This window comes from Oncorhynchus clarkii, chromosome 33 (genome assembly GCF_045791955.1).
Source record: "Oncorhynchus clarkii lewisi isolate Uvic-CL-2024 chromosome 33, UVic_Ocla_1.0, whole genome shotgun sequence".
NCBI classification, from domain to species: domain Eukaryota; kingdom Metazoa; phylum Chordata; class Actinopteri; order Salmoniformes; family Salmonidae; genus Oncorhynchus; species Oncorhynchus clarkii.
The window spans coordinates 37,282,502-37,297,518 of NC_092179.1; the positions used below are offsets into that span (position 1 = coordinate 37,282,502).

A 15,017-nucleotide genomic window follows, 5' to 3' on the forward strand; every position below is an offset into this window, starting at 1 on the left:
CCCTGGCTGGAGATACAGAGATTCATTACAACAGGCCCTGGCTGGAGATACAGAGATTAATCACAACAGAGATTCATCACAACAGGCCCTGGCAGGAGATACGGAGATTCATCACAACAGAGACTCATCACAACAGGCCCTGGCTGGAGATACGGAGATTCATCACAACAGGCCCTGGCTGCCGATATGGAGAGTTTGCCCCCCTGCCGCGCCTCATCGGAAACCTCTGTCTCAAAAGCTTCGGATCCGGATTACGTTCAGCTTGTTATTTTATACACGTGGCGTCTGCTCACACTCCCCTTCCCTTCACACATCTCTCTTTACCCTCTTCTGAACCATAACGACATAGCCGGTCTTTCTCCTATTTCTGAACCGTTGAAATAAATAAACCCTGCTGTGATGTGAACGAGCGTATCCACAAAAGTATATATCGAAGGCTATCGAAGGCTTCTCCGTCTGCAGTCGCTCGATATGCTGCCTAGATATGCTGCATGTAAGTCCCCACAACGGGGCAGAAACACAATCTGCTCGATATGCTGCCTAGATATGCTGCATGTAAGTCCCCACAACGGGACAGAAACACAATCTGTGTTCAACTACAAACACACCAACTGCTATTTCACTTCTCAATGATCACACACACGTAGGCAGACTACCTGTTCCACCTCTGGGGAGCAGAACGTTCTAGGCTGACTCGCTGTTCCACCTCTGGGCAGCAGAACGTTCTAGGCTGACTCGCTGTTCCACCTCTGGGGAGCAGAACGTTCTAGGCTGACTCGCTGTTCCACCTCTGGGAAGCAGAACGTTCTAGGCAGACTACCTGTTCCACCTCTGGGGAGCAGAACGTTCTGGCAGACTACCTGTTCCACCTATGGGCAGCAGAACGTTCTGGCAGACTACCTGTTCCACCTATGGGCAGCAGAACGTTCTGGCAGACTACCTGTTCCACCTATGGGCAGTAGAACATTCTGGCAGACTACCTGTTCCACCTATGGGAAGCAGAACGTTCTAGGCAGACTACCTGTTCCACCTCTGGGAAGCAGAACGTTCTAGGCAGACTACCTGTTCCACCTCTGGGAAGCAGAACGTTCTAGGCAGACTACCTGTTCCACCTCTGGGAAGCAGAACGTTCTGGTGTATCAGGACCGGTAGTCTGACAACAGGCGAGTGAGTTTTACATCGCCCGGCACACTATCATTCAACTACTGCTTTAGACTGTCTCCTATTGGTGAGATTAAATCTACATAGTTATTCTGCTTTAGACTGTCTCCTATTGGTGATGATAATCTACATAGTTATTCTGCTTTAGATTGTCTCCTATTGGTGAGATTAAATCTACATAGTTATTCTGCTTTAGACTGTCTCCTATTGGTGATGATAATCTACATAGTTATTCTGCTTTAGACTGTCTCCTATTGGTGATGATAATCTACATAGTTATTCTGCTTTAGCTGTTGGTCAGAGCTGTTAATCAGAGCTGTTAATCAGAGCTGTTAAACAGAGCTGTTGGTCAGAGCTGTTGGTCAGAGCTGTTGGTCAGAGCTGTTGGCCAGAGCTGTAGATCAGAGCTGTTGGTCAGAGCTGTTGGCCAGAGCTGTTGGTCAGAGCTGTTAATCAGAGCTGTTGGTCAGAGCTGTTGGTCAGAGCTGTAGGTCAGAGCTGTAGGTCAGAGCTGTTGGTCAGAGCTGTTAATCAGAGCTGTTGGCCAGAGCTGTTGGTCAGAGCTGTTGGTCAGAGCTGTTGGCCAGAGCTGTTGGCCAGAGCTGTTGGCCAGAGCTCCAAAGACCAATCTCCATTTTGTCAGAACCTAATGCACAATACAGTTTCCTGACTTCATCTCATGTGAATAACAATCCATAATGTTTGATGATCTTTAATCACACTTCAACATCTCCCAACAAAATGTCCAGACAGACATGATTAGAATGGGTGGCAATCTTTCATGACAACGACAACGACAACAGAAATACTGAATTAAGAGTTTTATATCGTCTATAATACAGTACTCTCAAAACAACTACAATTTTAAAATGGTTCATTAAGACGGACTCATCAACACTCAATTCATACAGCGTCATAGTTTCACATTGTTTGGATGGGGACTAGATGAAACCATACTGGCTAGCTGTCTCAAGGCACAAAGAGGCAGATGTACCAGTAGTACTGTATGTCTGGTGCACAGTAAAATGACAGATATACCAGTAGTACTGTACACAGTAAAATGTCAGATATACCAGTAGTACTGTACACAGTAAAATATCAGATATACCAGTAGTACTGTACACAGTAAAATATCAGATATACCAGTAGTACTGTACACAGTAAAACGCCAGATATACTAGTAGTACTGTACACAGTAAAATGACAGATATACTAGTAGTACTGTACACAGTAAAATGACAGATATACTAGTAGTACTGTACACAGTAAAATATCAGATATACCAGTAGTACTGTACACAGTAAAATATCAGATATACCAGTAGTACTGTACACAGTAAAATGACAGATATACTAGTAGTACTGTACACAGTAAAATGTCAGATAATACCAGTAGTACTGTACACAGTAAAATATCAGATATACCAGTAGTACTGTACACAGTAAAATGTCAGATAATACCAGTAGTACTGTACACAGTAAAATGTCAGGCTCTCTCTTTTCTTCACCTGATCTGGTCATCATCTCAAATTAACACATTCCTGACAAGTCCAACAACAGAGATATCTTCCAGGTAACCTGTAAGAAACCTGCACAGCGATAGGCTGGTTCGGGTGAGGTTTCGGATCGGTCACTTTGGAAATGGTAACCGTGGTTTCAGGCCATGGGCATCTGGTGATAGGCTGCGTAGCGACCAGTCACGTGATGGTAGATCTGGAGGAGAAAAAGAGAAGAAGAAGAAGAGAGAAACAGGAAATAAAAACGGAAGATGAAAGAGGATGACAGGTAAATCATTTAAATATGACCCCGTTGTTATTAGGAGAACACTGACATGTACAAGGTTAAAGGTCATGACTAATGGACAAACTAAACCATTATGGTGTCCTACAGTACCAAGCCTTTCCACTCTCAGCACTAATCGGTCACATTATGGGACGTGTGTTGGAAGGTGTGTGTGTGTGTGTGTGTGTGTGTGTGTGTGTGTGTGTGTGTGTACCTGTCTCTCTATGTCAGCCAGCAGGCTACTAGCCCCCAGTCTAAAGAGGCGAGGGCTCAGCACTAATCGGTCACGTTATGGGACGTGTGTTGGAAGGTGTGTGTGTGTGTGTACCTGTCTCTCTATGTCAGCCAGCAGGCTACTAGCCCCCAGTCTAAAGAGGCGAGGGCTCAGCACTAAATCGGTCACATTATGGGACGTGTGTTGGAAGGAGCGTGTCTGTGTGTGTGTGTGTGTGTATACCTGTCTCTCTATGTCAGCCAGCAGGCTACTAGCCCCCAGTCTAAAGAGGCGAGGGCTCAGCCACTCGTCTCCCAGCTCTTCCTTCATCAGAGTCAGCCACACCAACGACTCCTTGGCTGTACGGATCCCACCAGCAGGCTTAAAACCAACCTAGTGGGGTGTACGAGTCACAGGACACAGGAACAACGGCTGCATGTCAGAGAGGCGACCATACAACTTCACGAGGGACGGAGGGCCATTCAACAGGGAACATTGTTCCTTTCAATCGATTTTTAGGTAACTACATATATCTGATGTTGAACGGCATTGATTACAACTGAGTTAATTCAGCTTGACTGAACGGACACACACACTGTCTGACTGTCTGTTTGACTGTCTCTATGTCTTTCTGTCTGACTGACTGTCTGTCTGCCCGTAGGAACCTACTGGAGAGCCCGTCCCTAAACGACCAAGGGGTCGTCCCAGAGGCAGCAAGAACAAATGCCCCTCCAAGGCAGCTGCCAGGGTGAGAACCATGCTACTGAACGTTAACACACACACACACACACACACACACACACACACACACACACACACACACACACACACACACACACACACACACACACACACACACACACACACACACACACACACACACACACACTAAGAGCCATACCTTATGTCCAGTCTTCAGGAAGTAGTCCCGGATGGCTCTGACCATCACTATGGCGACAGGGTAGGTAGCGTTGACAGACTCCTTCCCTGTTGACGTCTTGATGAAGTCCGACCCTGTTGTAACACAAACAGACACACAGACATTGTTTAAAAAAGACGACCTCATTCCATCAACGGACCTTAATGTACAGAGCATTTGGGGAAGTATCCAGAACCCTGGACTTTTTACGCATTTCGTTTTTGTTAAATGTAAAAAAAACAAAATCCTCATCAACCTTCACACAGTAACCCCGTAATGACAAAGAGAAACAGGTTTTTTAGAAATGTTTGCTGGCCCAGCCAGATCCCAGACTAGATTAGATACCTGATCAAATATCTCTGGAGAGACATGAAAATATCTGTGCAGCAATGCTCACCATCCAACCTGACAGAGCTTGAGAGGATCTGCAGAGAAGAATGGGAGAAACTCCCCAAATGCAGGTGTGCCAAGCTTGTAGCGTCAAACCCATGAAGAATCAAGGCTATAGTCACTGGCAAAGATGTTTCAACAAAGTACTGAGTAAAGGGCCTGAATACTTATGTAAATGTGATATTTCATTTTGTTTTCCTGCAAAGAATTCTACCAACCTGTTTTTGCTTTGTCATTACGGGGTCTTGTGATGTCACTATGGAGTCTTGTGATGTCACTATGGAGTCTTGTGATGTCACTACGGGGTCTTGTGATGTCATTACGGGGTCTTGTGATGTCATTACGGGGTCTTGTGATGTCATTACGGGGTCTTGTGATGCCATTACGGGGTAGTGTGATGTCATTACGGGGTCTTGTGATGTCATTACGGGGTCTTGTGATGTCATTACGGGGTCTTGTGATGTCATTACGGGGTCTTGTGATGTCATTACGGGGTCGTGTGATGTCATTACGGGGTCTTGTGATGTCATTACGGGGTCTTGTGATGTCATTACGGGGTAGTGTGATGTCACTACGGGGTCTTGTGATGTCATTACGGGGTCTTGTGATGTCATTACGGGGTCTTGTGATGTCATTACGGGGTCTTGTGATGTCATTACGGGGTCTTGTGATGTCATTACGGGGTCGTGTGATGTCATTACGGGGTCTTGTGATGTCATTACGGGGTCTTGTGATGTCATTACGGGGTCTTGTGATGTCATTACGGGGTCTTGTGATGTCACTACGGGGTCTTGTGATGTCACTACGGGGTCTTGTGATGTCACTACGGGGTCTTGTGATGTCACTACGGGGTCTTGTGATGTCATTACGGGGTCTTGTGATGTCATTACGGGGTCTTGTGATGTCATTACGGGGTCTTGTGATGTCATTACGGGGTCTTGTGATGTCACTACGGGGTCTTGTGCTGTCACTACGGGGTCTTGTGATGTCATTACGGGGTCTTGTGATGTCATTACGGGGTCTTGTGATGTCATTACGGGGTCTTGTGATGTCATTACGGGGTCGTGTGATGTCATTACGGGGTCGTGTGTGTGTAGATTGATGAGGGGACAAAATGTAAAGGCTGTAACGTAACACAATGTGGGGAAAAAGTCAGGGGGTCTGAATACTTTCCGAATGCAGTGAATTAACATGCGACATAACGATCTGTTAGAAATGTTGTGTTATTGTCACCATTACAATTCCTTCTAGACGTCAATATGGAATCTACTCAGCTTTTCAACTTTCTACAATTCCAAAAAGATCCCATCCAAGCAGAATGAGCTATAGAAATAGGAAACTAGACATACAGATGACCTACAATACAGTACACACATTTAAACATTCTAGAAATTCGAGAAATACATTTTGTTTGAATAAATATAGGCAATGTAGAGATGTCATCAGACTGGACAAAAAAACAACAATATGATACTACTACAGTATAAGAGGCACAGCTAGTTCTAAAGTATCTCTGACTGAAACAGGATAATATACTGAGGGCCGCTCTGCTCCCAGGGGCTCCAGAGAGGGCCGCTCTGCTCCCAGGGGCTCCAGAGAGGGCCGCTCTGCTCCCAGGGGCTCCAGAGAGGGCCGCTCTGCTCCCAGGGGCTCCAGAGAGGGCCGCTCTGCTCCCAGGGTCTCCAGAGAGGGCCGCTCTGCTCCCAGGGTCTCCAGAGAGGGCCGCTCTGCTCCCAGGGTCTCCAGAGAGGGCCGCTCTGCTCCCAGGGTCTCCAGAGAGGGCCGCTCTGCTCCCAGGGTCTCCAGAGGGCCGCTCTGCTCCCAGGGTCTCCACTGAGGGCCGCTCTGCTCCCAGGGACTCCAGAGAGGGACACTCTGCTCCCAGGGGCTCCAGAGAGGGACGCTCTGCTCCCAGAGTCTCCAGAGACATTACAGTGAGGGCCGCTCTTCTCCCAGGGCCTCCAGAGACATTACAGTGAGGGCCGCTCTGCTCCCAGGGTCTCCAGAGACATTACAGTGAGGGCCGCTCTGCTCCCAGGGTCTCCAGAGACATTACAGTGAGGGCCGCTCTGCTCCCAGGGTCTCCAGAGACATTACAGTGAGGGCCGCTCTGCTCCCAGGGTCTCCAGTGAGGGCCGCTCTGCTCCCAGGGTCTCCAGAGACATTACAGTGAGGGCCGCTCTGCTCCCAGGGCCTCCAGAGACATTACAGTGAGGGCCGCTATGCTCCCAGGGTCTCCAGAGACATTACAGTGAGGGCCGCTCTGCTCCCAGGGCCTCAAAAGAGGGCCGCTCTGCTCCCAGGGTCTCCAGAGACATTACAGAGAGGGCCGCTCTGCTCCCAGGGTCTCCAGAGAGGGCCGCTCTGCTCCCAGGGCCTCCAGAGAGGGCCGCTCTGCTCCCAGGGCCTCCAGAGAGGGCCGCTCTGCTCCCAGGGTCTCCAGTGAGGGCCGCTCTGCTCCCAGGGTCTCCAGTGAGGGCCGCTCTGCTCCCAGGGCCTACAGTGAGGGCCGCTCTGCTCCCAGGGCCTACAGTGAGGGCCGCTCTGCTCCCAGGGCCTACAGAGAGGGCCGCTCTGCTCCCAGGGTCTCCAGAGACATTACAGTGAGGGACGCTCTGCTCCCAGGGCCTCCAGTGAGGGCCGCTCTGCTCCCGGGGTCTCCAGAGAGGGCCGCTCTGCTCCCAGGGCCTCCAGAGCCAGAGGAGAACATATGGTGTCTGTGACACTGTGACAGAGCTAACAGAGGGTGTGTGCTGCCTGCCTCATCAATATAACCCTTCATTTATCCCCTTCCCTCCCTTCCATCCCTACATTTATCCCCTTCCTTTCCTTCTGAGACAATTATGTCTTATCAGCTTTCTGGATAAAAATAGAAGATGAAATGACAGGCTTTTAATAGATGAACCACAAACCCTGGTAAAAAGCATCATTCCTCTATTCTGCCCTCCTTCTTTCCCCCCATCCCGTCTTCCTCCTCCCTCCTAGTCTCTAACGACAGTTCATTACTACACTGATGAACCCTTTACAGATATGTACTATGTATTTTTACAGTCAGTTTCTTTATTTCTCCTCTTTCTCTCTCTCCCTCATAACCCCCTCTTTCTCTCTCCCTCATAACCCCCCCTCTCTCCCTCATAACCCCCTCTTTCTCTCTCCCTCATAACCCCCCCTCTCTCCCTCATAACCCCCCCTCTCTCCCTCATAACCCCCCCTCTCTCCCTCATAACCCCCCACTCTCTCCCTCATAACCCCCCCTCTCTCCCTCATAACCCCCCTCTCTCCCTCATAACCCCCCCTCTCTCCCTCATAACCCCCCCTCTCTCCCTCATAACCCCCCCACTCTCTCACCATCTTTCCCTCTCTCCCTCGTAACCCCCCCTCTCTCCCTCGTAACACCCCCTCTCTCCCTCATAACCCCCCCACTCTCTCACCATCTATCCCTCTCTCCCTCGTAACCCCCCCTCATAACCCCCCCTCTCTCCCTCATAACCCCCCCTCTCTCCCTCATAACCCCCCCTCTCTCCCTCATAACCCCCCCTCTCTCCCTCATAACCCCCCCTCTCTCCCTCATAACCCCCCTCTCTCCCTCATAACCCCCCACTCTCTCACCATCTAACCCTCTCTCCCTCGTAACCCCCCCTCATAACCCCCCCACTCTCTCACCATCTATCCCTCTCTCCCTCGTAACCCCCCCTCATAACCCCCCCTCTCTCCCTCATAACCCCCCCTCTCTCCCTCATAACCCCCCCTCTCTCCCTCATAACCCCCCCTCTCTCCCTCATAACCCCCCCTCTCTCCCTCATAACCCCCCCTCTCTCCCTCATAACCCCCCACTCTCTCCCTCGTAACACCCCCTCTCTCCCTCATAACCCCCCCACTCTCTCACCATCTATCCCTCTCTCCCTCGTAACCCCCCCTCATAACCCCCTCTCATAACCCCCCCTCTCACCCTCATAACCCCCCCTCTCTCCCTCATAACCCCCCACTCTCTCACCATCTATCCCCCTCTCCCTCATAACCCCCCACTCTCTATCCCCCCTCTCCCCCATAACCCCCCACTCTCTCACCATCTTTCCCTCTCTCCCTCGTAACCCCCCCTCTCTCCCTCATAACCCCCCCTCTCTCACCATCTTTCCCTCTCGCTCTCCTCTCCCCCCCCCCCCCCCCCCCCCCTCGTAACCCCCCCCTCTCTCCCTCGTAACCCCCCCTCTCTACCTCGTAACCCCCCCCTCTCTCACCATCTTTCCCTCTCGCTCTCCCCCCCCCCCCCCCCCCCCTCCTCCCCTCAGACAGAGGAGTAATTCTGTACATTGGTTATGGGGGATGTTAATGAGCTGATAATTGATAGAGGTTATTAAACGAGGATGGCGGTAATGGCGCTCGTTTCATTTGGCTAGCGTGGGCAAGCAGGCAGAGCGTGTGTGTGTGTGTGTGTGTGTCTGGGTGTGTGTGTGTCGGAGTAAAATAGCCGCCGTCATAGATTAATAGGCAAAAATTATCATTCAATTTCTGGAATCTCATAGGCAATTTATAGAACAAGGGGAGATTAAGGAGCCAAGCACTGAGACAAAAGCAATGTATTTTAATAATGATCTCTATCGGACCGGCTGACAATTTGGTACAGTAATCAGGCTTGTTATGTGACGGGTAGCTAAATGTGTGTGTGTGTGTGTGTGTGAGAGAAAGAGAGAGAGAGAGAGAGTGTTCATCAGGTTAGCTAAGTACAGAGACAGAGAGTACAGCCTGAACAACAGCGCTCCCCACAGGAGAACATGACAAACTGCACCATTTGTAAAAAAAAAAAAAAAAATATCACTGGGCCTGATTCACAGGAGAGATGAGCGCATTCAACTCAGATTTTCACAAATCATTCGTCAACGAGAGAGAAATGCGAGTTGGATCCCAAGTGTATATAACACCAGCCCTGTGTGTACGTGTGTGTGAGAGAGGTAACACTCACCAGCCATCATAGCCACCAGACTAGCCTTGTAGACATTGGTGTAGGTCCCCAGCTCTCCTATAGCCAGGATGGACTTCATGTGAGCCTCCCCACAGGCCTCTCTGAACTGACACACCTCCTCATACATGGCTGAGGAGACAGAGGGGATTTAAAAATGGACACATTATTGAGGAGACACTCCACCACACACCTTCACTGTCATAGCAACACCATAGTTCATACTGCCATAGCAACACCATAGTTCATACTGTCATAGCAACACCATAGCTCATACTGCCATAGCAACACCATAGCTCATACTGCCATAGCAACACCATAGCTCATACTGCCATAGCAACACCATAGCTCATACTGCCATAGCAACATCATAGCTCATACTGCCATAGCAACATCATAGCTCATACTGCCATAGCAACATCATAGCTCATACTGCCACAGCAACACCATAGCTCATACTGCCATAGCAACATCATAGCTCATACTGCCATAGCAACATCATAGCACATACTGCCATAGCAACAGCATAGTTCATACTGCCATAGCAACATCATAGTTCATACTGCCATAGCAACACCATAGCAACATCATAGTTCATACTGCCATAGCAACACCATAGCACATACTGCCATAGCAACATCATAGCTCATACTGCCATAGCAACATCATAGTTCAATCAGCCGTTTCCAGCTACAATAGTCATTTACAACATTAACAATGTCTACAACGTATTTCTGATCAATTTAATGTCATTTTAATGGGGAAAAAAAGGACATTTCTAAGTGACCCCAAAATGTTGAGCGACAGTATATGTTTACATATTCATGTTGACTGACTGTATGTTTACATGTTTATGTTGACTGACTGTATGTTTACATGTTCATGTTGACTGACTTGTATGTTTACATGTTCACGTTGACTGACTGTATGTTTACATGTTCACGTTGACTGACTGTATGTTTACATGTTTATGTTGACTGACTGTATGTTTACATGTTCACGTTGACTGACTGTATGTTTACATGTTTATGTTGACTGACTGTATGTTTACATGTTCATGTTGACTGACTGTATGTTTACATGTTCATGTTGACTGACTGTATGTTTACATGTTCACGTTGACTGACTGTATGTTTACATGTTCATGTTGACTGACTGTATGTTTACATGTTCACGTTGACTGACTGTATGTTTACATGTTCACGTTGACTGACTGTATGTTTACATGTTCACGTTGACTGACTGTATGTTTACATGTTCATGTTGACTGACTGTATGTTTACATGTTCATGTTGACTGACTGTATGTTTACATGTTCACGTTGACTGACTATGTTTACATGTTCATGTTGACTGACTGACTGTATGTTTACATGTTCATGTTGACTGACTGTATGTTTACATGTTCATGTTGACTGACTGTATGTTTACAGGCTGTTCTGGAACTAAAGGGTGGTCTGACACCGGTACTAGCAGGATGTACCTAATAAAGTGTCCGGTGAGTGTCTATAATAATATATACCACACCTTCCCACTGTCCAGTGAGGGCCAGAGTCCTGTTAATGACTATATCTATCTCCATCGCTCCATCCTCTACAGCCATACGGACCTCCTCCAGCCTGGTCTTCAGAGAGGTCTGGCCTGCAGGGAAACCGGTCGCCACTGAGGAGAGGAGGAGCAGGATGGAGAGAGACGTCGCTGAGTCACTATCTATCGTTTTTCCATGTCACAATATTCTGTTATTTCATTCATGTTTCGGCTGTATGAGCCGTTTATTGTGTTATAATTAAGCAACATACACCTGGACTGTCCAACTACAGAATGACCCGGAGGTAGACTTCCTCCTCTCTCTCTCTTACCTGAGGCGACAGGTAGGCTGGAGTTGGCTGCTTTCAGTGACTTCACAGCATCAGCCACACGAGACGGGTACACGCACACCGCTGCGGTAGTCACACCTAGATACACAGATACAACCAGAACATATAGTTACTCTTCACCAACACCAAAGATAGGCCTACCATGTGAAACACAAGAGCACGTCGCCCTCTAGTGGCCCATACAAGGAGCACGTCGCCCTCTAGTGGCCCATACAAGGAGCACGTCGCCATCTAGTGGCCCAAACGAGGAGCACGTCGCCCTCAAGTGGCCCAAACGAGGAGCACGTCGCCCTCTAGTGGCCCAAACGAGGAGCACGTCGCCCTCTAGTGGCCCAAACGAGGAGCACGTCGCCCTCTAGTGGGTAAATAATCCATGAGTTGTGAATTGAAGAACAAGTATGAAGTATAGAACATCAGTCATGTTTAGGAGGATGTGGAGTATCACATTTAACACACAGGCTTTATGAAGAGCTATGTAAAGCTAGTCTGTCTCTAGAGCAGGGTGAGGAGGAGAGAGGGAGAGAGGACGGACAGACGGACAGACAGACAGACAGAACAGGACAGGACAGGACAGACAGGACAGGACAGGACAGACAGAACAGGACAGGACAGACAGGACAGACACACCACTACCTTTGTCCTGCATGTCCATGCTCTTCAGCAGGTCGTAGCGTACCGGCTGGGTCGCCTTCATACACAGCCGGTGGACGTTGCCGGGCGTGTCGTCACCGGCCAGGGTCGTCAGGTCAATACAGGTCACCGCCCGCAGCAGCCACGCCGCCTGGAGATAGACAGAGAGCATTGTGGGTAATATTGTAACACAGAGCCAGATGTCAACTCATACCGGGGTGTTTAACTGTTTGTTCTCAATAAAAGGGGTTGGTGTGGACAACACTTCAACACTAGATAACACACAAAACCAGACATACTGTATATCCTTATTCTAATAGGATACAAACTGAGAATATTGCATATCCTTATTCTAATAGGATACAAACTGAGAATACTGCATATCCTTATTCTAATAGGATACAAACTGAGAATACTGCATATCCTTATTCTAATAGGATACAAACTGAGAATACTGCATATCCTTATTCTAATAGGATACAAACTGAGAATACTGCATATCCTTATTCTAATAGGATACAAACTGAGAATACTGCATATCCTTATTCTAATAGGATACAAACTGAGAATACTGCATATCCTTATTCTAATAGGATACAAACTGAGAATACTGCATATCCTTATTCTAATAGGATACAAACTGAGAATACTGCATATCCTTATTCTAATAGGATACAAACTGAGAATACTGCATATCCTTATTCTAATAGTAGGATACAAACTGAGAATACTGCATATCCTTATTCTAATAGTAGGATACAAACTGAGAATACTGCATATCCTTATTCTAATAGTAGGATACAAACTGAGAATACTGCATATCCTTTTTCTAATAGGATACAAACTGAGAATACTGCATATCCTTTTTCTAATAGTAGGTTACAAACTGAGAATACTGCATATCCTTTTCTAATAGGATACAAACTGAGAATACTGCATATCCTTATTCTAATAGGATACAAACTGAGAATACTGCATATCCTTATTCTAATAGGATACAAACTGAGAATACTGCATATCCTTATTCTAATAGGATACAAACTGAGAATACTGCATATCCTTATTCTAATAGGATACAAACTGAGAATACTGCATATCCTTATTCTAATAGGATACAAACTGTGAATACTGCATATCCTTATTCTAATAGGATACAAACTGAGAATACTGCATATCCTTATTCTAATAGTAGGATACAAACTGAGAATACTGCATATCCTTATTCTAATAGTAGGATACAAACTGAGAATACTGCATATCCTTATTCTAATAGTAGGATACAAACTGAGAATACTGCATATCCTTTTTCTAATAGGATACAAACTGAGAATACTGCATATCCTTTTTCTAATAGTAGGTTACAAACTGAGAATACTGCATATCCTTTTTCTAATAGTACGGTGAATACTGCATATCCTTATTCTAATAGTAGGTTACAAACTGAGAATACTGCATATCCTTATTTTAATAGTAGGATACAAACTGAGAATACTGCATATCCTTATTCTAATAGGATACAAACTGAGAATACTGCATATCCTTATTCTAATAGGATACAAACTGAGAATACTGCATATCCTTATTCTAATAGTAGGGTGAATACTGCATATCCTTATTCTAATAGTAGGATACAAACTGAGCATCACTTCATCTTGTGTCTTATGAGAGGTATAGGAAAACATTGGAGATGAAGGTATTAACACACACGCAAGCTAACCCCACAGCTAAACCCCAAAGCTAAACCCAAAGCTCCTCCTACCTGCCACTGTTTCTTGTTCTTATTGCGTCCTTGGATCTGCTGAGCTCTCTTCAGCACTGCCTGGGTGTTCACCCGCACCTTGGACACCCATTCCAGGTCTGACACACACACACACACACACACACACACACACACACACACACACACACACACACACACACACACACACACACACACACACACACACACACACACACACACAATAACACCATCAATATGGAAGGTTGATAAGAAACACGTCAGTTGGTATGTGGTCGCTGTCCACAACGCTTCCATATAAGTGTATATATACACGTAGGCCTTTTTTCTCACCGAATCCACTATTCTGTTCAGATATCTACTGGATATCATGTAGGCTTACAGTAGTTAACAACCGATGGTTAGGCCTGCATCGAAATGTTGTCCGGGATCTTAGTACAGTCAGACCACTGATAGTCACGTGATTCCCCCTGGCTGCACTGAGTGTCGTGTGAAACATATTATCCAGGACATCATGAGTCAAGACCACCAACATTCAGTAATTCAGCACGTAACGTTAACTAGCTACTATCTTTACGGTGTTCACTAGACACGATACAAAGTATCTCTGGTCTCTGTATGTTACTTAACTAATGTTAGAGATATATATTAACACGTTGACAGGATAAATGTGCAGTGATTGTAATACATGAGCGCGGTAACGTTACTTCTTACATGCATTTGTTTGAAACTAAACTCTTCCTGTTAGGCCTAAGTGTCACAGTCAAAACATTAATTATCAAGAATGTCCTAAACATAAAACACACCCTCTACGGTAGTAGCTAGAGTTGATACTAGCTAGCTGCACATGCTAACACAATCGATAGCTATTTCACTGGATTTGACTAATGTTTCAGGGTAAACATGTATTTCCCACAATAAAGAAGCGAGTCTTACCAAGGGGCATGCCCGGGTTTCTTGCAGACATGGTTAACGACGATTTAACGACCAAACGGAGTTATTTTTCCATCAGATTCACCTAGCAAGCTAATTAGCTCCTAGCAGAGTTTACAGTCCGTGGACCTCTTCCTGAATGTATAGTTACCGCCCCCCTCAATCCACCAATCACGGTTCAGCTCGAAATGGCGTCATAAGATGAACATTTGAAGGAACCTCATCAATTAAAAAAAGACGAGTGACATATTTTCAATTATAATATAATTTTTTTCATAAGAATTTATTGTTCTGTATTTATTGTGTCAATAATAAATCTACTGTGTCAATTTCAATTTATTGTGTCAATATTCGAAAATCAAAGCAATCGATTTAACCAGGCTATTTCTTAGTCCTTCATGTAAGATCTCCAAATGCT

At 46.4% G+C, this 15,017-nt stretch overlaps 1 protein-coding gene across 1 annotated transcript; it reads right to left on the bottom strand.

The window, feature by feature from the left end:
* Positions 1-1,857: 1,857 nt before the first annotated feature.
* On the bottom strand, positions 1,858-14,745 carry LOC139392691 (deoxyribose-phosphate aldolase-like). Its single transcript, XM_071140860.1, has 9 exons — positions 14,603-14,745; positions 13,688-13,785; positions 11,932-12,079; positions 11,281-11,376; positions 10,949-11,083; positions 9,426-9,554; positions 4,058-4,170; positions 3,400-3,549; positions 1,858-2,873 (listed from the first exon to the last, which is right to left on the bottom strand). Exons 1-9 carry the CDS (start codon positions 14,631-14,633, stop codon positions 2,817-2,819), a joined length of 957 nt encoding a protein of 318 aa, XP_070996961.1. The 5' UTR covers positions 14,634-14,745; the 3' UTR covers positions 1,858-2,816.
* Between the last annotated feature and the right edge of the window lie 272 nt (positions 14,746-15,017).

Bases quoted from the DNA above. Each gene is read 5' to 3' on its own strand.
- LOC139392691 (XM_071140860.1), bottom strand. From the start codon at position 14,633: ATGTCTGCAAGAAACCCGGGCATGCCCCTTG. The intron at 12,080-13,687 runs GTAGGAGGAGCT...GTCTATCTCCAG, and splicing joins AGAACAAGAAACAGTGGCAG to GCGGCGTGGCTGCTGCGGGC. The intron at 4,171-9,425 runs GTGAGTGTTACC...GTGTTACAACAG, and splicing joins TCTGGTGGCTATGATGGCTG to GGTCGGACTTCATCAAGACG.